This window comes from Anguilla anguilla, chromosome 19, assembly GCF_013347855.1.
Source record: "Anguilla anguilla isolate fAngAng1 chromosome 19, fAngAng1.pri, whole genome shotgun sequence".
In the NCBI taxonomy this organism is placed as follows: Eukaryota; Metazoa; Chordata; class Actinopteri; order Anguilliformes; family Anguillidae; genus Anguilla; species Anguilla anguilla.
The window spans coordinates 16,332,719-16,354,791 of NC_049219.1; the positions used below are offsets into that span (position 1 = coordinate 16,332,719).

At 45.6% G+C, this 22,073-nt stretch overlaps 4 protein-coding genes across 7 annotated transcripts in view; all 4 read left to right on the plus strand.

Moving 5' to 3' along the window:
* Nucleotides 1-2,810, plus strand: part of lrp6 (low density lipoprotein receptor-related protein 6) — a 48,027-nt gene extending 45,217 nt beyond the window's left edge. The window contains exon 23 of the mRNA XM_035401882.1: nt 1-2,810. This exon is cut by the window's left edge and continues 1,676 nt beyond it. The gene's annotated coding sequence lies outside the window, so the exon portion shown is untranslated.
* A 627-nt stretch (nt 2,811-3,437) lies between these two features.
* Nucleotides 3,438-7,302, plus strand: borcs5 (BLOC-1 related complex subunit 5). 2 transcript variants are annotated; one of them, XM_035402534.1, is made up of 5 exons: nt 3,438-3,842; nt 4,382-4,493; nt 4,740-4,883; nt 5,331-5,488; nt 5,758-7,302. In XM_035402534.1, the coding sequence occupies exons 2-5, from the start codon at nt 4,436-4,438 to the stop codon at nt 5,983-5,985; spliced, it is 588 nt and encodes a 195-aa protein (XP_035258425.1). In that variant the 5' UTR covers nt 3,438-3,842; nt 4,382-4,435; the 3' UTR covers nt 5,986-7,302. The 2 variants fall into 2 exon arrangements, with proteins under 2 accessions (XP_035258425.1, XP_035258424.1); XM_035402533.1 differs by having other exon boundaries at nt 3,440-3,932.
* Nucleotides 7,303-7,784: 482 nt separating this feature from the next.
* Nucleotides 7,785-13,459, plus strand: LOC118218670 (lamina-associated polypeptide 2, isoforms beta/delta/epsilon/gamma-like). Of its 2 annotated transcripts, none has more exons than XM_035401250.1 (6): nt 7,785-8,319; nt 9,679-9,796; nt 10,174-10,305; nt 10,549-10,685; nt 11,381-11,484; nt 11,631-13,459. In XM_035401250.1, the coding sequence occupies exons 1-6, from the start codon at nt 8,086-8,088 to the stop codon at nt 11,950-11,952; spliced, it is 1,047 nt and encodes a 348-aa protein (XP_035257141.1). In that variant the 5' UTR covers nt 7,785-8,085; the 3' UTR covers nt 11,953-13,459. The 2 variants fall into 2 exon arrangements, with proteins under 2 accessions (XP_035257141.1, XP_035257142.1); XM_035401251.1 differs by lacking the exon at nt 7,785-8,319 and adding an exon at nt 9,284-9,589.
* Nucleotides 13,460-13,699: 240 nt separating this feature from the next.
* LOC118219381 (phosphate carrier protein, mitochondrial-like) lies at nt 13,700-20,813 on the plus strand. 2 transcript variants are annotated; one of them, XM_035402519.1, is made up of 8 exons: nt 13,700-13,805; nt 14,047-14,207; nt 15,260-15,384; nt 18,015-18,194; nt 18,497-18,678; nt 18,969-19,141; nt 19,656-19,766; nt 20,355-20,813. In XM_035402519.1, exons 2-8 carry the CDS (start codon nt 14,063-14,065, stop codon nt 20,513-20,515), a joined length of 1,077 nt encoding a protein of 358 aa, XP_035258410.1. In that variant the 5' UTR covers nt 13,700-13,805; nt 14,047-14,062; the 3' UTR covers nt 20,516-20,813. The 2 variants fall into 2 exon arrangements, with proteins under 2 accessions (XP_035258410.1, XP_035258413.1); XM_035402522.1 differs by lacking the exon at nt 15,260-15,384 and adding an exon at nt 17,723-17,844 and having other exon boundaries at nt 13,701-13,805.
* Nucleotides 20,814-22,073: the final 1,260 nt, after the last annotated feature.

Consider the following 22,073-nt stretch of genomic DNA (forward strand, 5'->3'; position numbering starts at 1 on the left):
GTAGCTACGTCCCCCGTTAGGGGGGCAGAAGACTTCGTTCAACCAAGGACAAGCTATCGTGCCTGACCCCTTTTAAAACTGTTTTTAATCAAATTTTTAAATCCAGTGCCCGCAAAATATTTTCAATATTTTTGTACCATGTATTGTGTAGATATCATATTTATAAGCTATAATGAAATCTTGTATTAGTTTACTGTAAAATCTAACAGTTATGTCCTTGCAGTACTTTTTCCATGTACGTTCTTACAGTATATGCCTTGTGCTATTTTTCTATCACGTTTGTCTGAAAGTATGGAGACAATCTTAAGACCGACAATTTGGGAGAAAAAAAATAGATATCCAGGTATCCTTGTTTTATTTTCTGCCTCGACACAGTAACCACCCTTAACATTTCCTTGATTGAGAAATATTTTTATACACCGTTTGTGTGTGCAGTTATTTTCTCTACACTTCAGTGCCAAATAATAATTTGTTCGATTTGAAGTGCAAAGGTCACTAATAATCTCTCTCAGTCACTGTCAGTGTCTGTTTCATTTTTTTTTTTTTTTTTTTTTGCATTTCTCCAGTCCTGCTCTGCACTCTTTTTTTAAGCTGTCCTTTCCAGACAAAAATACGAGTTCAGGTTGGCCACTTTAACAGTGAAGACTAGAGATATAACAAGGGCAGTATCTCTGCGGTCAGTTGAGTTGTTTTCTGGTGACTGGTAGTTTTGTAAAGTCACTTTGACATCATGCAAAATTCCATTTTCAGAATCTAATTTAAACTCTCGGACATCATATCAGCACCTGAATTGCTCCTAAAAGCAGTTGGGTGGTTATTGCACACACTGTCCAAACACACACATATACACGTTTCGCCAGGACAGGGGGTGTTCCACACCAATACTGATATATTTTAATAGTTTACTGTGACTGTGTACGATGTCCTGGCAGATGAACTGTACCTTTCTCAAACATTTCACCTGTCTGGACAGCTACACTTCCAGCGCTTGCTGCTGCATGTAGTTATTTACCTGTCCTGGAATAACTGCTCTCTCAAATAGAACTACATTCACCTCTCCCTGCAGTCAGAGTAGGAATCTCACCTGATTACACACCCGCAACATCAGGACAGACTCTTTACCTGCAGTCCTCTGCTTTAACAGGTCTTACCTTTGTATTGTTTTTCCCCCCTCTTTTTCCACTCATAAGAACATACCTCAGCGTCAGATTATTGCAATTCAGTAGCATCTCCTTGGCACGGTGTGTGTTGATGTAAAATCGTTCAGCCTTAACCACCCCTTCCAACCCCCCAGTTTTTTTTCGGAGGCCATTTTAGAATATTACAGCTGATGGCTTCCTGATCCCCCTTATGGGTGCGGTTGCCTTCTGCTGTCAATCACTGACCTGACTGCCAATCAAACCACTTTGCTCTCCGCAGCAGATCAGGTTGAAATCACTGTAGTGGCTGGCAGCTGACGATGGCTACGCTACGGGACTCGTGTTCGGGACGGGACACCCCCTCCCGCCCCTCTCTCCCTTCCTGCTGTCCTGTGGGATGGCTGCTGTGTTTTTGCGGCCTTCCCATTGGATGTGCTGTGAAACGTGCGTTGCCGCTGGCCCTCAGTGAACAAAGAAGTGTGCGAACAATCATTAGCCAATCGTGTGGGGTCTTCACCAGCACAGTTGAACAGAATCCACTGCCGTCTGACTGCGTCCTCCGTACATGTGAGTCCCTTTAAGTGAGCGCACTCCCTGTAACGGGCTGCAGGGGGCTCCACTATCTCACTGGTCTTTAATGTACCGCTGCCTGTGGGCTAAACCAGCATTTTTAGCTGATGTTCTCATTCTTGATTGCACTTTATGGTACTTTTTTGCTAGTTATCGGTATAACAAACGTTACACAGTTGGGAAAAAAAAATCATTATCCAAAACTACTTTTTTCAGCAGATTTCCTTGCTATGTTGCAGATTGTGTGTGTGTGTGTGTGTGCATGGTGCGTGTTTGTGTGGTTGTGTGCGTGTGTGCAAGTGTGTGTGTGTGTTCATCTTGGCATTTTACACAAGTGCCAATTTCTAACATTTGAAACTATTTGGATAGACAGGAGACTGGCATGGGATGCTTAGATTAGCTGTAGTGTAGCCGTAATGAGAAAAGTGGTGCAAAGGAAGTTTATAACAGGAAACCAAAGGAACTGGAGTTTCATTGGCTGCAACAGCATGGGAAATTAGACAAACATACTGTTACACAAATGATCTATCACTCATAGTTGGCATTGTTCTTTCAAAAAGTTAGAAGTAAAGGAATGCTCTTTTTTCAACTCATGGTATTGGTTTTGCCAGTTGTGATATGTAATGTTTTGCATTAAACATTGCTTTTGTGAGGCAAACCGATAGAATAGACTGCGAAAATGCAAATAAAATGTTTTTAGTGAGCGTTCACCTTGTGATGGAACTGGTAGGAAAGATGACTGGTGGTAATGGATGGGATTGCTATGGGTAGTTAGTAAAAGCACTTTTGGCTCCATAGTCTTGGAGAACTAAGATGGGGGGGGGGTGGGTGGGAGATGGAAAAATGGTCTTGTAAACTGTAGGGTTTTTTTTTTTTTTCATCCATTTTGATATCATGGTGCTTTGCAAGGATGTATTCAAGATGACCAACATTTGGTTAGTCATGTCCATTTTTCCCCACTAATGCTACTTTTTGTAAATGGATTGCTTGACATGTAAAACGGTGTATAAAACAGACCTGTACAGCCCATTCAATAACTATTATAAGCTGTTGTAACAAATGAAATGTTGATTTTTATAATAAAAATGAGTGAAATTTTAAGCGTTGTCTGGGTCGTATTTACTTTGATCGTAAGCATGATTTTTATTTTATTTGTTTTGCTTGGTTATAGAGGCTTCACGGAGTAGTCATGTCTGTGAGATCAATCCTTACCCGATGCCTACAAGCTGGGACATGGCATTTTAATAACACAGCCCTATGATGCTAAAAATATATCACAATCCTTCACACAGTAACCCACACCCCCTTACGACATAAGAACTGCTTTAATGTGAATGTCAAAAATAAACACTTTGGTTACAAATATAAGGGAAATACACTGACCGGCCAATAGGTACACCTGTCCAGTACCAGACAGGACCCGGTTTTTCCTCAGAACAGCCTGAATCCTTTTCTGTATGGATTAAACAAGATACTGGAAACATTCCTTAGGGATTTTGGTCCATGCTGACTCAATAGCTCCGTTAAATGCCAGACGAGCAGGCTCAGTGAAAAATGCGATCCCAGTCATCTATCTGCGTTTGCCTGGCAATAATGCATTTTTTATATTTGTAGAATCTATGGCTGTATTGTGAAATGGTCCATCTCCGAACACGGCAGTCACAGAAGAATGCATTGCATGTATGTTCTTTGTGCGCTACCTGGTGGATAAATTCGGTATAATTGCATGGATTTTGGCTTGCTTCTGTTGGGTTTAACTTGTGTGCAATTTAAGGTTCGCTGCTTTAAAAAATAGGATATCCTTGTTAGTTGAAGGCTTTTTGGGTACGTGGAGTTTTGGGTCATCGGAAAATATATTGTGTGGTGACTAAATGGCACATTGATTTTTTTCGGCCATTTTATTTATCTTACATTTGGTGGCTAAGCTAGCTAACATACGCGTTTTTATAAAAAAAAAAAATTAATGGCTGTGAATTATTAAAGCGGATTCACACACTTTACACATTTTCTAACATGCCTAAACAGTGATTGTTTTGTAATCACGTTGATTCATTTACATTGTTTACGTTACATTTTAATCCGACCCGGAAGTAAATAATCCAGCTGACATCTTTTGGCATGGAGGATGTTTTGGTAAAGGCAATACTTTACACTTCATTTTTTTTTAGAACTGAACAAGAAACAGATTTAAACGATTAAACAAAGAGGACGTTTCAAAATACGGTATGGGCTTTACATGTCATATCTGCCATATTACGTCTGGATGGCTAAATCGCTAGCAATTAGCTAGTCCAGTTTAATTTCGGAATACTTTTGTTATATTGGTTTTTGGTGCATATATCACTGTCAACCGAAAACAGTTATTCTTCAAGCATATATATGCACTCTGTCTGTGACTCCTAGTTAGATAGCAAACAATATATTGCTGTAAGCAGTTTGCTAGCTACATAACACAGCCGGTTGTTGATAAATTAGCAAGCCTGCTAATAACCGAAAGCACGCTTGCATTAATTGTCCAGACATTAGGTTAGCAGTGGTAGACTTTGTTTATTGAGGTGACACCGTTACCTAACCAACTGCTTTGGAATCGCAAAGATCACCGATGGAAGGTTTTGTTACTTTCGTCAATGTTGGGTCTTTATCCTTTTTGATGTCTGCATTGTGTGTTGCAGGTGGAGGCTTGACTTGGAATCGGGATTTTGAGTCGTTAACGTTAAATATTCACGATGGGAGCGGAGCAAAGTGGTGATTCGGAGCATAAGCATTCCGATTACAGCACTGCAGGTCCAAGTTCTTTTATTCTTGATTGCATGTTGCGATTTGATTTTCTAGGTGATGGTAAACTGTGTTGGATGTGAAGTCAACTTCATCACTTCCCATTTGAAATCATTTAACGTCATTCGTTTATGAGTAAGGACGCCACTGCATTTGAATAGATCAAGAAGGTTCTTTATTTGCACGCTTAAATTTGAGCAACATTGCATGAAATTTAGCTACACTAAACTAAATTAAATTCTCTGACTGTTGCAGTGGTGCCCTCCCCAGCGAAACAGAAAGCCAAAATGGACGACATTGTTGTGGTGGCTCCAGGAACGCAGTCCTTGCGAAACATTCACAACGACCCCGATGTCATCAAGCTTCAGGAGATACCGACCTTCCAGCCGCTATTGAAAGGTGCCCTGGAAGGGGGGGAAGTGATTAGCGTGATTAACATTTGTGCCCTTCCAGCCTGACCAACTACCTGGCAGCCAAACCCAGACGTTTGCCCCCTTATACTGTCCATCCATGTTTACGCGCAATATGACCCGGTCGCCTCTTCGTGTGTGTGTGAGAGAGACTGACCTCAGTCTGACTAGGGTGCGCATGCGTGCTTGTACCTGTCTCTGATTTACTGATGAGATCTAACCCACATGCATATGTGGGCACATTTTCATATTAATATTTTGCGTGTGTGTTGATACAGATATGACATCATATTTATGTAATAGCCTGTGTTTGTATGCAAGCAAGCGCATGAGACTGTTTAATGTCGGCCTTACTGTAGCTGACGTGTCCCCTGGGAGAAATGAACCCGGTTGTGTTTGGGAGAAGTGAACCCAGGTGTGTTGTGTTGTGTGGCAGGTGTTCTGAGCGGACAGACATCTCCTAGCAGCGGTCGCCTGGAGAAGCTGGACTCTGTGCAGGTGCTGCAGCTCTGCCTGCGGTACCAGGACCACCTGCACCAGTGTGCCGAGGCCGTGGCCTTCGACCAGAACGCCCTGGTTAAGAGGATCAAAGAGGTGGGGGGGTGGGATAAGAGACGGACCGCGCTTATGACTGGACTCTTCTTCAGCTAGATCCTGCAGCTGGCTATTCATTGATGGTACACTTGGTCAGAGAAGCCCAGACAAATGAATGGGATACTTTCAGCTGGTTACTTGAAATGTGCTGGTGTCTCTTTTTTCATTACAAAACGCTTTTGTTTTTAGTGCACACCTGCAAAAAAAGTATATTTGAATTTTGTGCTAGCCTTGACTTTAGCGATGGGGGTTTCTCTCTTTGGGCACAGATGGACCTGTCGGTGGAGACGCTGTTCAGCATCATGCAGGAGAGGCAGAAGCGCTTCGCCAAGTACGCCGAGCAGATCCAGAAGGTGAACGAGATGTCCATGATCCTGCGGCGCATCCAGATGGGCATCGACCAGACCGTGCCTCTGATGGACAGACTCAACAACCTGCTGCCTGAGAGCGAGAGGCTGGAGCCCTTCAGCATGAAGCCTGAGAGTGAGGCTAAGTAGGCCCGCCCCCCTGCCCTCAACCAATCAGATTTGCCCCTCCACAGGCAGCGCTGCCCTCAACCAATCAGCTTTGCTCATCTGCAGGCAGCTCCGCCCCCATCACTCAGGGAGTTTCGCCTGCCACCAACCCAGGTCTTGCTGCCCACTGTTTATTTATTTATTTTTGTTTAGCTTTTTTTTGTTTTTTACTTTTTTTCCTCACTAAAAATGGGGTGGAATCTCACTCGTGTGGGTGCCGTGCTGTCCTGTCTCGCTGTGCGTGAGGGGATTGGCAAACACAGTCTTGGGCAATTCCGTGCTGGCAAATCGCCCAGAATCATGTTGTAGGGAACGCCATGAGCCGTTTGCATCTCCAAATTACATCTTGGATTGCCATGTAGTGTGTGGGGAAAGGGGAGGAGCTTAGCTGCATCATTTCCCCCCTGGGGCTGTTTCACAGAGGGAAGAGGCACCAGGGGGGCTGTTTTGAGTGAAGAGAAGAAATGCAAACATTGAAATTAGTTTTCATTCCATGTTTTTTTTTTTTTTTTTTAAGGTTTGTTAAAACAGTATTTCTCGTTGTATGTGTAGGCCTTGCAAACTTTAACACTCAGGTGGATGTTGTTTTTTTTTGTTAATTTGCCAAGCATTCTTCTGATTTTGAGAGCAAAATGTGTGTGAGTCTGTTCCTGCATCAGTCTAAGCTGAACTGTGTCTGAACTTGGCGGTCCTGAGCGACACTTCAGGGTGTTACATGAGACATTGAATTGGAACTGTTTGTCTGTTGCTAGCTGTCACCTTCAAAAAGGCAGGTTGAAATATTTTAATTTATTTATACATGAAGAGATGCACAGTTTACCTGTTTGATTTGAAGCATATCACGTCTCAAAGATGCAGACCTGTCGAGTGCCATCGTTTCTGCTTGGGCACACGGCCGTGTCTCGCCCGGGAAAATGAATATCTTTATTAATCTGTGGTTAAGTAGGAGTGCCTTGTTCTGTATGTCACAGCTGCTTCACGTGTACGTTAATCGGTGCTTGGATTAAATATGGCATTAACTGTCGCTGCACTTGTGGCTTTTGGGCCTTTATGTGTGAATTTAACTCTGGATGGTGTAACTGACCCTGATCTGTGGCTGTTTGAAATGCAGTTGATGTCCATGATGGGATCCTTTTTTATTTCGTGTCGTAAGTTTTTGAAAAAGGTGCAAATGTCCCGCAGAGTTCTGGTGTTAAACTAATGAAAACGCTTTGGGTTTATGTTCTGAAAATTAATTCAGAGTGTGGGTTTTTGTCCCACATAAATACCAAATAAAGGCTCTTATTCTGAAAACCCATACCACATGGAAACGTTTGTTCTTTTTGAATACTTACTCACTATTGTAGTCATGTATGTAGCAGTTCAGTTTTTAACCTACATTTTACTATGTACAAGTTTTTAAAAGGATGTTTTCTGTCAGTATTTTCCAAATACATTAATCAATTTAAAATAGTTTAGAAATAACAAATATTCTAATATTGATCCAAAACGTTTTATAGTCTTTTATAAAATGTTTATTTTAATTATTTTAATTAAATGAATGGTAGCCGTAAAGCATATTGACCAAAACTGTCAAATAAATGTTCAATGTGAACTTTAACCTTTGGCCGCTAGATGGTAGCATATAAGTAGCGACATAATTACCAATGGTCTTAACAGGTGCAGTCGAAAACGAAAATATTTACTGTGGATCCGTAACTTTAACTAAGCATACATAAAAATGAACCAGGCACGTTTAGTATTTTAATATTTTTAATTTAGAAAAAAAATCCTTTGTTGTGTTCACGCCTGGTGGCCACCGGAAGTGGTTTCCCCACGAGTGTGGTTCTGAGTAGCGTACCGTGGTCACGGTGGACCTTCTATATGGGTTTTTCCTGAAGTCAAAGAAATAACTTAACCAGCTTCAAACAATTACTTGAGGCTGGTGTAGCTTTACGGTGATCCCAACGGCTTGATAAACTGTTTCTTTTTTTCTTTGTTTGTTTCGCTGTTTGATTCAAACAAGAAGCGCCCGTTAGATAGCAGTGCTTAAGTGCGGCTGCACACCAATAGAAAATCTAATAATTCTCCAAAGCAGCAGACATGTCTGAATTTCTGGAAGACCCGTCGGTTCTTACGAAGGAAAAGCTGAAGAGTGAGTTGCTGGCAAACAATGTGGCACTGCCCAGCGGCGATCAAAGGAAAGACGTTTATGTGCAACTGTACCTGAAAACCTTAACGCTCCAGAATAAGGAAATATCCCAGGCGACGGACACGTTTTCCAGCGATGAAGACCTGCCTCCGGCCGTGGTTACGAACTCAAGTCGATCGGGAAAGGTGCGTGTTATATTCTGTCACATGCAATCAGTTAGTTTATGGACTGTTAGTTAACCTCAAGTACATAAGTGCAGCTATCTTATTTTTGCACTGTAAAGGGCTAAGGAGTTATCTTAGAATTGCACCGGGTTTGATTTGATTTTACTTGCTCGGAATGAAAGTTTGGCAGCTGTCAAATTTTGAATCTCTGCCCTTGTACGTGTTATGCAACACCATTTGTGTTGACAGCAGTTCCGCACGGGTCAATAGCTAGTAGCTAGCATTAAGTAGCTAGCTCTCGAACTATTTAGCCAGGATTACACAGATTAACTCGGTGCTGCGCATGGCAACCATAACTACCCATTATCTTAAGGATATTCCGTTATGATAGCGCAGTAGTGCGACATTTATGAATGAACGGAGTTGCAGTTCTAGGAGGGTGACACTGAGCGTCCCACATGCATGCTTGTGAGACCACACATCGGCGTTCTGAGACTTGACAGCTTGACAGCTGCCAATTTGCGGCTTATGCTTTATATCTTTGTTGAATAACAGCATCCCTGGTCGGTGGGAAATTAGTGCTCGTTTCCCTGCCTGCGACAGCTTGTGTCGGGATGATCCGTATATTTACAGATGGTTATGCTCGGGCACCGATCGAGCGAGTGCGATGTGCTATCCCTTAATTGTCCAAGTGCTGTAAAAAAAAAATGCAATCGTAGTTCGCAGTTCTTGTGTAATGTAATAAATGTCCAGCTTTGCTATTTGTAAGTAATTTTGTGGTAACTCCTCCACTATATAAATCTGAAACAATAACTCTAGGATATTAGTCACTTGTGAGTTGATCTAGTGACTGCATTTGTGGTATTACCACAAGGTGACTGCAACGAACGGGTAGGGAATAAGACTTGGGGCCTAATTTATCAGCCTGTGTATATGAAAAAATTCACTCTCAGCCATGCATGCAACTCCACTGTGAAAACTGTAAGTGAAAACATCTGTGCTGGAGAGGGGCGTGGTAGGATTCTGGGAGAGAGTTTGAGGCTGTTTTTTTTGGGGGGCGGGCTTCTGCTCCCTACGCTGCTGTTTTTGCTTTTGAGCTCACTTTATTGAGGAAATGCTTTCATAGGGAGAGGAATGTGTGGACTGCCCCTGACCCCCTCCTCCCTCCCTGTCGTATTAACAGTGCTGTTGAAGAAAGGGTTGTCCATTTTGTTTAAATTTCACCAATAAAACAGACAGAGCTTAAATCCCAGGCTATATGTTTCAATGGCAACTGGTGGAGGTCCCTCAGGTGATCAAAATTTAAAGCTTTTCCCCTTTCACACACACACGTTTGTATGTTTGTGTACGTATATATGTATATGTTTGTATATTCCACAGAAAGCCACGAGGAAGACTGACAAGCCTCCACCGGATGACGTGAGTATCGCTGACCTGCCAGACCAGAGCCTGAAGGAGCAGCTGGAGAAATACGGAGTCAGCGCTGGACCTGTTGTGGGTGAGACATGCACACACACACACACACACACACACACTGAAACACATGGATGCACACACACACACACACACACACACTGAAACACATGGATGCACACACACACACACACTGAAACACATGGATGAACACTTGTACACACACACACAAACATACACACACAAACTGGAACACATGGGTATACACACACACAAACACATGGATGCACACACACACACACACACACACGTACACAAGCACACACACACTCTCATACTGGCCACACATATTGATGTCCTGTGAACATAAGCATCCACATGACACCTGTACATTGCTCACAGCTCCTTCTGTCCTCCACCTGTAACCTGTGTTACTGCCTTCATCACCCCCCCCCCCCCCAGCCTCCACCCGCAAGCTATATGAGAAGAAGCTGCAGAAGCTGCTCGAGCAGGGCCCCCCCGAAGCCCACGCTGTGGCCAGCAGTAGGCAGAACGGGAACACTGACTCTGACCAGTACAGCGACAAGGAAGAAGGTGAGGTCACAGGCAGTGCATCCACTTACTGAGTGACCGGCAGTAACCCAAAACCACACCCACTGCACTGCCGCTGAGCTCTGTAACCATAGCTACATAGCTGGTAGACCAGTACCATGTGGACACCTTGTATTCAAAAAGCCACATAATTATGTTACATTATATGCTGTAGAAAACAAAATCTTGCTGGTTTATTGAGAGCAGTATTGCCTCGAGCTCCAGGTGAATATGTGTGTTTATCAGATGAGAGGGTGGTGCCTGGGCTGAAGTCTGCACCAGAGGCAGAAGCGGAGCCACTTCCTGTGGTGAGCAGACCTGGGGGAAGTAGAGGGAAAACCTCTGTCCAATCAAAGACCAGTCACCACCAAGACCACAATCAGGTGAGTTTCATGCACACATATATACACACATGTGTATGCGCACACACGCACACATAGTGCATGCTGTTTGCTTGTTGTGTATTTGTACAAGAATTAAAAAATATAACTGGACTGCTGAGAAACACATGAAGTGCATGAGAGATGAGAATACCCAGAGGGTTTTATACTAAAACCACCCTGTGAAGTTAACATACTGTACAAATACTTACTATTCTTATCACAATTCACAGATACATCAACGGTATCCATTAAACTACGCAAGCGAATAAAACCGCACTTCAAGCATCTTGTAGCATTGAAACAGTCTACTTAGGACTGGTAGTGGTGTTCAGCGGCTTCATAATGAAGCTCACTGAGCTGCGGTTTAGCCCTGAGGCTGTAGTGTGGGGATTTCCCTGTCCAATGGAGCATTAAACCCGCAGCTGACTGAGCAGAAGGACACTGAGCTCTGCGTAGGAAGGCTCTGGACTGGCAGCCATATTGTGTTCTTGTTACTGACACCTTCTGCCTACTGTTTGTTCAAGTGTGATCCATGCCAAGGAAAGTGACCTTGGGTGAAGGTCACAAGTTTAGATAAACAGAGTCTGTCTGTGAGAGCTGGCGTGTGTGTACAGCTTTTTTTCACAAGCTCCATTTGCCTTACTTAACATGTGATGTGTGTGTGTGTGTGTGTGTGTGTGTGTGTGTGTGTACAGGTAGTGGAGAGGGTAACAGCGGGTGACGAAACCCCCAGCATGAACGGAGATGATCTTCTGAAGGAATTGTTTCCCAACGAGGCCAGCACCCCAACAGGCATAAGGTAAGACCCTAGCCATAGCTCTCTAATACAACCCCAACCATTCACTACACAAACATAACTACTGACAGCTCTCCAACTCAGCCCCACCTTTCTCCATCCCCTCCTCTGTCTCTTCGCCTCCCTCTCTCTCTTTTTCTCTCTCTCAGTGCCACCTGTAGGAGGCCCATCCGGGGGGCAGCAGGCCGTCCCTTGAAAGAGAGCGATTTCTGGCTGAACGAGTCCCTCCTGCAGCGCAGAAATTTCGCGGAGAGCAGCGTCTTCTACAGCGAGAACCACGCTCCCCTGCCTGGGGCTAGCCAGCTCTCCTACTCTTTGGCTCCCTCTGGTGGCTGGAAGCGTGAACTGCGCTTCCTGCCCGTGTGGCTGCAGCTGCTGTTGCTGAGCATAGTTGCCGGATTCCTCATCTTCGTCTACCAGACCATGGAAACCAATGAGCTGAGCCCTTCCGGCCAGTCCCTGAGTCCCTGACCCCACCCTGACCCCCCCCCTGCCATCGCCTCTCCCTGCATCCCTCCTTCCATTCCTCTCTATTTAGAAATAGACCCTCACTGCTGGTAATACACATTTTTACCCCGGTGTTCCTTTCTGTGGCGTTTTCCTTATATACTTTTCTGGACCAATTTGGACTGTCCCGTTGGACCCCTAAATTTCCATTTTAAAATATTGAATTTAAGCACCTTCATCATCTCCCAACAAGCTGGGGCTTCTGCATAATTTCTCCCCTCTTTTCCTTCCAATAAGACTGCCCCCTTCAAAAACCCCCCTCCAAACAGCGGCTTCCAGAAAAAAAAAACGTGGACTGAATTCAGCATAGACTCTTCCTGTATATTTGTCCTCAGAACGACGGTATTACTGCTGGATATATAATATATCTCAGTCTGGCACACAGGGACGCAGTAATGACATTGTTACACTAAAGGTCAGGTCTGGATCCAAGAGGCAGGGGTGTTCAGTCGCTGATTGCACCTCTCTATCAACTGTGAGCATTTACTGTGAGATTTTAATCATTGTGTCTGTGACCATCTGCTGGGATTCTGAATCACTGCATCTGTGAAAGGGGTTTATCTTTTATTCTTCAGTCGTGTCTGTGAGCATTTTCTGGCGTTGTTGTAGTGTCTCTGGGCACCTGTGTGTTTCACTGGGTTTGAGCTTCTGCTCTGAAAATGTGCTACTTGGGTGGAAAGGAATGGAAAGAAAAGGTCACTTTGCAGGTGAGTGAGGCTTGGTCTGAGAAATCTGACGGGACATATACATACACACACTCTGTCTCTTTCTCTCTCTCACACACACACACACACACACACACTCTCTCTCACACACACACACTGCAGTCTCAGTCACAATGGGGCACTTTATGCAGCCTCTATGAACAACAGTCTCTGAACTTTAATTACCCGTTTACTTATAGCACTTACGGTCCACCTCCTTTTTAGAGCACAACCCTTCTGTAGTCCAGTATTTTTGTGTAGATTTAATGTAATGATATTTTAAGAAATTGTGATGTTGGTCTTTTATTTCAGAGGTTTTAAAGATCATTTTAATCAAGCATATGTTAGGTTCAGCCAGGTGTCTTAATGAAGTTGATGAAAGTCCTAAGTTCTGGTGTCATAACTATACGATCATGGGTTTAAATGCAATTTTAAATGCATGGTTTAGATGTTCAACTTGTTGCTCATGTAAGTGGTACATGTATAGTTTTTGTAGCATTTTCTAGAAACAAAGAAAAACATGGAGTGAGCATCAGTAAGTTTTCAGTAATAAAGGGGGGAAATTACCAACGTGAACTAAAAACATTTTTTTACTTGAAAATCTGGTCAGTTACCATTTTATTAGGACATTTGTGGTATTTTTGCCACAGGGCAGATCTCTATTTCTCCCATTTAAATGGCTGTGAAAGTTTTTTGTAACTGTATTGTTTTTTCTAGTGTATCTGTCATAAAACAATAAAGCATCAAAAGGCTTTTTCAATAGTAAACGAGCCTTCATACTTTGCAGATCACTGACTCTCCCAGCGTAACATATTTTATCTGTAGTCTACATTTTATTGTCTTATATAATTTTTGACTAGTTAATTTAAGGTTGCTGCAGGCAGTACTTCTACAACAGCACCTTTTGGAAGCTGTTCTTCTGCCTGCACTATTCGACAGTGTATAATCCCTGGCTGGGCAGATTGTAGACTGACACCGCCTACAAAAGATGATGCTCCACCCACATACGCATTTTGATTGGACGGAGCAGCGAAGGGCGTTACTCTGACACTGGGAAAGGACAAAACCACCGGCGTGCAGCAAGGGAAGGCGCCATTTTATAACACTGAGGAAGTGAGTGAAATCGCTAGTTCATTTTTTTGTTGAAGATGTTGTATTATACATTAATTCTTTAATCAAGGGAATGTGAAGAGCATGTTTCTGAGTATTTTAACGCCATCGTATTAACAGATCTACTTCAGGAAATAGCGCACGCTAGCTAGCTGCTAACCTTACATTGTCAATCAGATTGACTTGCATTGATTCATTTTGCAGATATTCTGATAAAATGCATTTCTGTTTCATCTCCTCACAGCCTTTTCCCCAGAAAAATGTACCCGACCACGCTGACGCAGTTGGCCCGGGCCAACCCGTTCAGTGCCCCGTTGTTCACCTTGCAGCAGACCGAAGAGCCGAAAGGCAGGACCGCAGCTAGTGAACCCAGCAATCGCAGGTTGGCCGCCGCTGCAGTTGAGGGTAAGAAAACCAGAATTTTATCCTTTGTGCATAATGTCTTTTCCCCCAATTATAGGCAAGGAAAACGACGACCGGGTTACAATGACAAGCCGAGTAATGCTAGTGTCCTAATTGTATGCAATGTTAACTGGCCCCGCTGTCGGGATTATCTTTGGTGCAGAATCTCAGACTTCTGGAACATTACAGCGCTAGCGTGCTTGCTTTAGCTGGTAGCTCAATGTTTATTTGTTGTTCATTTATACCCATTGATATAGTTGATTCTGTGCAAATTATTAGGCCTTTGTAATATACAGGAGACTGGTTACCGCCCCCCGAGGCCCAGCTAGCCAGCGCAATGTTGACTTGCTAGCTCTATGTTCTCTGGAGGACACAAAAGGATAACCTTGAGAAAAACGGAAAAACAAGTTAAATATGTGCGATTGTTATTTGATCTAGCTGAAGGGACACACTTTATGTGGACGTCGGTGAGAAATTACTACGGAAACTGACGACCTTCTGAAACTGAAGGACGAAGATAGCGTTCCCAGCTGATCGCAGAGCTTTGACCCCTCGTTACGCGTTTGACCTGCCAACAAGAAAGAATTTCATTGGTCTTCGTCTTTGCAACATGGGCAAAGGACATGTCCTGTGTAAGGGCAGTATTATTAGTATTAAACCAAATACTTTATTACCAAAACCAAGCGCGTTCTTGCATGACTTTAATTCGGTTGACTACAATTGTTCATATTTGGGTAATTTGCCATGTTCAAGTCGGTATATGTAACGTGTGAGATTATTGAGGGCACAGGTTGCTGCCAAACTGTGTAAAATTGTATGCAAGACTGCTGTCTGCAAGTAGGTTGCGTAAGAGCCCGATCGTGAACACGCCGTTCTGTCATTCGAACAGGATATGATCAGAGAGTGCCTCGGAATCTAGGTTGGAGGTCTTGGTACAGTTGCAGCTAGATTCACTGGACAGAGTTCAAATCGGATGACGACTGCATGTGCGCGATCCAGACCCAAACCAAGTGAAAGCGCGTGTTTATGAACGCTCCTGATCCGTGTCTCCACAGAGGGTGACAGCTGTGAGTTCGGCTCTCAGAAGTACTTTATTCTTTGCGGGTTTGGCGGGATTTTGAGCTGCGGTACCACACACACGGCCGTCGTGCCCCTGGATCTGGTGAAATGCAGAATTCAGGTCTGAAAGTTCTGCATGTCCCGACATCTCAGCTGCTCACTTCGTAGCAAATAACGGCTCTCCTGCGGAACGGTGTGCTGTGCGCTAACCTGCCTCCAGAATGTGGGTGATAAGAGATTTCAGCAGCGCATCATAATGACCCAGCCAGCTCAATATTTAAGGTGTGTGGCCTTTTGGGGGGGGAAGTGTGTGTATGCTTGTGTGATGGAGAAAGAGATATTGAGGTGTTCTGGGCAGTGCTTGCCTTCTGCACGTGCTTAACAAAAGGACAGCGCTCATTCTTTGACCTGTAGTCCCTTGCTGGCATGCCTGTGCTGTCTGGTGTCAGATTTCTCTCTCAAGGGCAAGTTCCTGTAAAGAAAAAAAAAAAACATCCAGATATTTGATTGGTCCTGGAGTCCACATAGTAGGCCCTAATTATTTACAAATAGATTTTGTGACAGAAAATCAGAACAACCACAAGGCTGTGTTGGAACTACACAAAAGGTCTTTTCACTTTGTGTGCCTGTTGTGGAAATGCTGGCGTCCTCTCCAGCTAACCACAAGGACAGCTTAAGTGTGAGAGGGCACAGCCAGTATTTCCTGTTGCTTTTGTGACACTGGGTCAGAGTTCATAGGCACTCTCACAGCACGCCAACTGGAACTTCTTTTCCTAAATGTCACAATAAATTACATTTACAGCACCTGTCATACCTGGACAGAAATGGCTCGGAGTGCTTCACAGTGGAATAAAAAAAAGACATAAATAAGACTATAAAAACATGTTAGAAGAATAAAATGGTTGGTGTCCATCCCCATCGGACTTATTTCAGTGATGTCATTGGGACTGTGCAGTTTGTGAACGCAGAAAGCATGTGTATCTGGTTGTGTTTGCTGTGTGATAACTAGTGCTACTGTGTGCGGCTTAATTTTCTTGCGTGGGATAGAGTAGTCATAGAAAGCGATGGGTTTTGATTGAATAGTCAGCAGGGCTCAGAGTGCTGGGAGAACAGCCTGTAGAACAGCCCTGTGCTTAAATGAATGGATCGGTCATAATATCTTCCATTTGAAAGGGCCTACAGGGAACCAGCCTACAGCCTATTGTGGTCCTGGTCAGTAAAAATAAAAAGCCATTTTGGGTCTTTGCCACAAAATCCACTGAAAAGTACATGTCGTGCATTATTAGTGTTGTGGATGTGGTGTCATAAGAGCCCAGTGGAGTTTGTGTAGCCTTTGGCCTTAATGGTGGCTTGCTGGCAGGATGCTGGGTTCTGTGGCAGCTGACCAGTTTGGGAAAATCGTTGCCTTCATTTGCATTTGCGGAGGGATGGCTGCCCTGCTGCAGGCCAGGCAGTGCTGATGAACTAGTGCGTATTTAAATGGAATGGACGATTAGCGTGTGTTTGTATGGTACAGAGGATTAGTGTATGTTCATATGGAGTAGTGAATTAGTATATGTTGATGTGGAATATAGGATTAGTGTGGGATAGTGTGGTGGGTTTGGTGTTGGTGGGGTGGGGTAGGGTTAGTGTGGGATGGTTTGGTGGGTTTGGTGTTGATAGGGTGGGGTAGGGTTAGTGTGGGATGGTGCGGTGGGTTTGGTGTTGATAGGGTGGGGTAGGGTTAGTGTGAGATGGTGCGGTGGGTTTGGTGTTGGTGGGGTGGGGCAGGGTTAGTGTGGGAGGGAGTGGTGGGTTTGGTGTTGATAGGGTGGGGTAGGGTTAGTGTGGGATGGTGCGGTGGGTTTGGTGTTGGTGGGGTGGGGTGGGGTGGGGTTAGTGTGGGAGGGAGTGGTGGGTTTGGTGTTGATAGGGTGGGGTAGGGTTAGTGTGGGATGGTGTGGTGGGTTTGGTGTTGGTGGGGTGGGGTAGGGTTAGTGTGGGATGGTGCGGTGGGTTTGGTGTTGGTGGGGTGGGGTAGGGTTAGTGTGGGATGGTGCGGTGGGTTTGGTGTTGGTGGGGTGGGGTAGGGTTAGTGTGGGGTGGTGCGGTGGGTTTGGTGTTGGTGGGGTGGGGTAGGGTTAGTGTGGGATGGTGCGGTGGGTTTGGTGTTGGTGGGGTGTGGTAGGGTTAGTGTGGGATGGTGCGGTGGGTTTGGTGTTGGTGGGGTAGGGTTAGTGTGGGATGGTGCGGTGGGTTTGGTGTTGGTGGGGTAGGGTTAGTGTGGGATGGTGCGGTGGGTTTGGTGTTGGTGGGGTAGGGTTAGTGTGGGATGGTGCGGTGGGTTTGGTGTTGGTGGGGTTAGGGTTAGTGTGGGGTGGTGCGGTGGGTTTGGTGTTGGTGGGGTATGGTTAGTATGGGACCCCTGCATGGTGTGGCACTAACTGCATGTGGTGCTGTGTCCGTGTTTGTCGCTGCAGATGTGAGCTGCGAGTTCGGCTCCATGAAATACTACGCGCTGTGCGGCTTTGGAGGGATCCTGAGCTGTGGCATCACGCACACGGCTGTGGTGCCCCTGGACCTGGTCAAGTGCCGCCTGCAGGTCTGTATGGGTCCCCCCCCGGCCCCCCAGGATCTCCCGGCAGCTGCGTCTCTGCTCACCGGTCTGGGAGGGCTGTAGGCTAGATCTGCTGCTTCTGCTCGTGTCACGCAGGTGGTCCGTCTTGTGTGATGTGATGTGATGTAATGTAATGCTCTTTCGGTGACCTCCAGGTGGACGCAGCCAAGTACAAGAGCATTTTCAAGGGCTTCTCGATCACGGTGAAGGAGGACGGGGTGCGGGGCCTGGCTAAGGGGTGGGCCCCCACCTTCTTCGGCTACTCCATGCAAGGCCTCTGCAAGTTCGGCTTCTACGAGGTCTTCAAGATCATGTACAGCGACATGCTGGGGGAGGTGAGACCGCAAGTGCTGCTACACCCTCCTTATCCGTCTCTCTGTCTTCCTCTCTTCTTACAGTCCGCCCTTCTCTCTCCGTTTGCAAGAATTCAAACTGGCATTATTGTCAGGAAAAAATACTATGTTTTCATCCGACAAAATGTATTGATGGTAGATGAGCAATGCTGTCTCTCCCTCCCTCCCTCTCTCTGTCTCTCCCTCTCTCTCTCTCTCTCTCCCTCCCCCTCTCTCTGTCTCTCCCTCCCTCTCTCTCTCTGTCTCTCCCTCTCCCTCCCTCCCCCCCCTTTCTCTCTCTGCAGGAGAACACCTACCTGTGGCGTACGTCTCTGTACCTGGCTGCGTCGGCGAGCGCGGAGTTCTTCGCGGACATCGCCCTGGCCCCCATGGAGGCGTGCAAAGTGCGCATCCAGACGCAGCCCGGCTACGCCAACACCCTGCGCCAGTGCGCCCCCAAGATGTACGCCGAGGAGGGGCTGTGGGCGTGAGTGTCCCCTTCCTGCCTTTGTACAACATGGCGGCGGCCACAAAACTACACTTCCCAGGCTTCAAAGCGCTTTTCACCAAGCCCATGGAGATTCAATGGGTGACGGCACAGTGATGTGTCCGTATTTTTCTGCGGTCTGTGGTTTACACTCAGGCGTGTAGCAGGGCCTTTTACCCGAGCGCTAGGCGGTGAGTGGGTCTGCTGTCATTAGCATCACGCGTGCTAACGGTAGGTAGCATAGAACCCCGTTAAGCGGCATAGTTTGGCTGATCCGGTCTCTCCTGCAGCTTCTACAAAGGCGTGGTGCCGCTGTGGATGAGGCAGATCCCGTACACCATGATGAAGTTCGCCTGCTTCGAGCGCACGGTGGAGCTGCTGTACAAGCACGTGGTGCCCAAGCCGCGCAGCGAGTGCTCCAAGGGAGAGCAGCTGGTCGTCACCTTCGTGGCCGGGTACATCGGTGAGTCCGGGGAGAGGGGGGGAGACACGCCCGTGTGAGTGTGTGTGTGCTGCGTGCACACACACGGCCCTGACTGACACTGTGTGTGTGTGTGTGTGTGTGTGTGTGTGTGTGTGTGTGTGTGTGTGTGTGTGTGTGTGTGTGTGTGTGTGTGTGTGTGTGTGAGAGTCTGCTGCGTGCACACACACGGCCCTGACTGACACTGTGTGTGTGTGTGTGTGTGTGTGTGTGTGTGTGTGAGTGTGTGTGTGTGTGTGTGTGAGAGTGTGCTGTGTGCTGCGTGCACACACACGGCCCTGACTGACACTGTGTGTGTGTGTGTGTGTGTGTGTGAGGGTGTGTGTGTGTGTGAGAGTGTGCTGTGTGCTGCGTGCACACACACGGCCCTGACTGACACTGTGTGTGTGTGTGTGTGTGTGTGTGTGTGTGTGTGTGCTGTGTGCTGCGTGCACACACACGGCCCTGACTGACACTGTGTGTGTGTGTGTGTGTGTGTGTGTGTCTCTCCCTGCAGCTGGAGTGTTCTGTGCCATCGTGTCCCACCCTGCTGACTCGGTGGTCTCTGTGCTGAACAAGGAGAAGGGCAGCACCGCCGCCCAGGTGCTCAAGAAGCTCGGACCCATGGGTACGTTCCACTAGTCCCCCAAATGCCCCCTCCTTGCCCCAAATGCCCCACTGCCCCGGGCCCTGAGAACACCATCTTCTCAGCACCTCTTATTTCATTACATTCTCATAATATTGATCTCGTTCCCTCTCTCTCTCAGCTTCCACCCTTTTTATGACTGCCTCTTTCTGTGTTCCCCCGTCTCTGTCTCCCCCCACCCTCTCTCTCCCCCCCACCCTCTCTCTAACTTTCTCTCCCTCTTTCTGTCTTCCCCCGTCTCTCTGTCTCCTCCCACCCTCTCTCTAACTTTCTCTCCCTCTTTCTGTCTTCCCCCGTCTCTCTGTCTCCCCCACCCTCTCTCTAACTTTCTCTCCCTCTCTCTGTCTCCCCCCGCCTCTCTGTCTCCCCCCACCCTCTCTCTAACTTTCTCTCCCTCTTTCTGTGTTCCCCCGTCTCTCTGTCTCCCCCCACCCTCTCTCTAACTTTCTCTCCCTCTCTCTGTCTCCCCCCACCCTCTCTCTAACTTTCTCTCCCTCTTTCTGTGTTCCCCCATCTCTCTGTCTCCCCCACCCTCTCTCTAACTTTCTCTCCCTCTCCCTCTCTCCCCAGGTGTGTGGAAGGGCCTGGTCGCCCGTATCATCATGATCGGCACCCTGACGGCCCTGCAGTGGTTCATCTACGACTCGGTGAAGGTGTACTTCCGCCTGCCCCGCCCCCCTCCCCCGGAGATGCCCGAGTCCCTGAAGAAGAAGCTGGGCCTGACTGAGTGAGCGTGGCGGGGGGGCGGAGCATCGCTGGGGGGGCGGAGCCCCACGAAGGGGCGGGGCTGTTCCAGAGGCTCGTCTGCGACGCACTCCTCCCTTTTCTGTATTTATCTACCCACCGCAGTCCACTGCTCTGTGCTGCTGTTCATTTGTGTTGGAGAGAGTCTGGCAGATGGGTTTTTTCGCCCTCCAGTGGCGGGGAAGAGGAATGACACCCGGGACACTGTTTTGGTTTGATCAACTCCTGTCTTTTAGTTTTATGTGGAAATTATAATAATTAAAAAAACAAAACCTTGGAAAGAAAGCTGCTTGGTGTGTTGTTTTTTTTAGTGAGCTGATGCACACACTCGTCTCATGCTTCAGACTGCGTTACAAACACAAGCCAGCTCCCTTTATGCAAACTGCGTGCTGCATTCAAATGTGTAGGTTGGGGGGATTGAGAAATGGAAAAATGTCTATGGGAGTTACGTGCATACGGAGATGTTAGCCTGGTGTGATCTGAAATACTGCTGCACAGAAGTAATAGGTGCTCATTTTGAAACATCTGATGATCTATACAAGTATTGTCTTATACATAATCAAATAAATTACTCATAATGCATTTGTGTATTACCCAACCACGAATGTGATTCTCTTAGTCATTTCTATGCATTTCACCATATCATGTTAATTAATAGGCTATTGAATTACTTTTGATTCACTTGTAAAAAGCATTATAAACTGTTTTGTAGTGAGTGCAACTCGCAGTAAAAAGGTGTAGCAGAAGGATTTATGTTATAATGACTCAGAATGTCTGTAGGGCGTATTATAATGTAATTGTTATTATTTTTGTGTTTTCGAAAAGCAATGGGGAGCTTGCTATAATGTGGATAGAACTGGTCTAATATTATACATGCTAAGTTGCTACCCATAATGCCTTTTGGATATTATCACACAACCATGAATGATATTGTATAGCATTTTATAGGCACTCTAACAAGTCGGAATCAGTATTACGTTTGGTTGAGTCTTATTTTGGAATAAGAGCAACAAATGTCATGTAAAGAACAGATTAAATTATTTTGGTGTATTTTTATGATGAAGAAAACACCAACTTCTTTTATTTTGTTGATCAACGTTGTACAAACATTTAAAAAAATGAGCCTTTATTTATTCCAAATTAAATGTCTTTATATTTAAACTAGTATTTTAGAATAAAATCTATAGTTTAATAACTATGCATATTAAATATATCCATAAAAACTCTAAATATTGCCTATTTACTTTAAACAGCAAACAGCAGTGGCCCCAGAAAATGATGTGCAAGTTCACTTACTGGGATCCCTATAAAATACCATTCTGTTCCGTCCATGATTGTATGAGAATATATTAAAAGCAGTGCGGGTATTCAGAATAAACCAATCGGAAAAATGTTATGCATATTCGTTAAAATGCATTTTGGGTATTTGTCACATAACCATGGATGGAACAATATGGTCTTTTTTAGGGATCCCAATAAGTAATCTTTCACAGTATGCTTGGTAAGTTTCATTTTGTGGGGTTACTGCTGTTTGGTGTCTAATAA

Bases quoted from the DNA above. Each gene is read 5' to 3' on its own strand.
- borcs5 (XM_035402534.1), top strand. From the start codon at position 4,436: ATGGGAGCGGAGCAAAGTGGTGATTCGGAGCATAAGCATTCCGATTAC. The intron at 4,494-4,739 runs GTCCAAGTTCTT...TGACTGTTGCAG, and splicing joins TTCCGATTACAGCACTGCAG to TGGTGCCCTCCCCAGCGAAA. The intron at 5,489-5,757 runs GTGGGGGGGTGG...CTTTGGGCACAG, and splicing joins TGGTTAAGAGGATCAAAGAG to ATGGACCTGTCGGTGGAGAC.
- LOC118218670 (XM_035401250.1), top strand. From the start codon at position 8,086: ATGTCTGAATTTCTGGAAGACCCGTCGGTTCTTACGAAGGAAAAGCTG. The intron at 10,306-10,548 runs GTGAGGTCACAG...TGTGTTTATCAG, and splicing joins GTACAGCGACAAGGAAGAAG to ATGAGAGGGTGGTGCCTGGG. The intron at 10,686-11,380 runs GTGAGTTTCATG...GTGTGTGTACAG, and splicing joins ACCACCAAGACCACAATCAG to GTAGTGGAGAGGGTAACAGC.
- LOC118219381 (XM_035402519.1), top strand. From the start codon at position 14,063: ATGTACCCGACCACGCTGACGCAGTTGGCCCGGGCCAACCCGTTCAGT. The intron at 14,208-15,259 runs GTAAGAAAACCA...GTGTCTCCACAG, and splicing joins GGCCGCCGCTGCAGTTGAGG to AGGGTGACAGCTGTGAGTTC. The intron at 15,385-18,014 runs GTCTGAAAGTTC...GGTGACCTCCAG, and splicing joins TGGTGAAATGCAGAATTCAG to GTGGACGCAGCCAAGTACAA.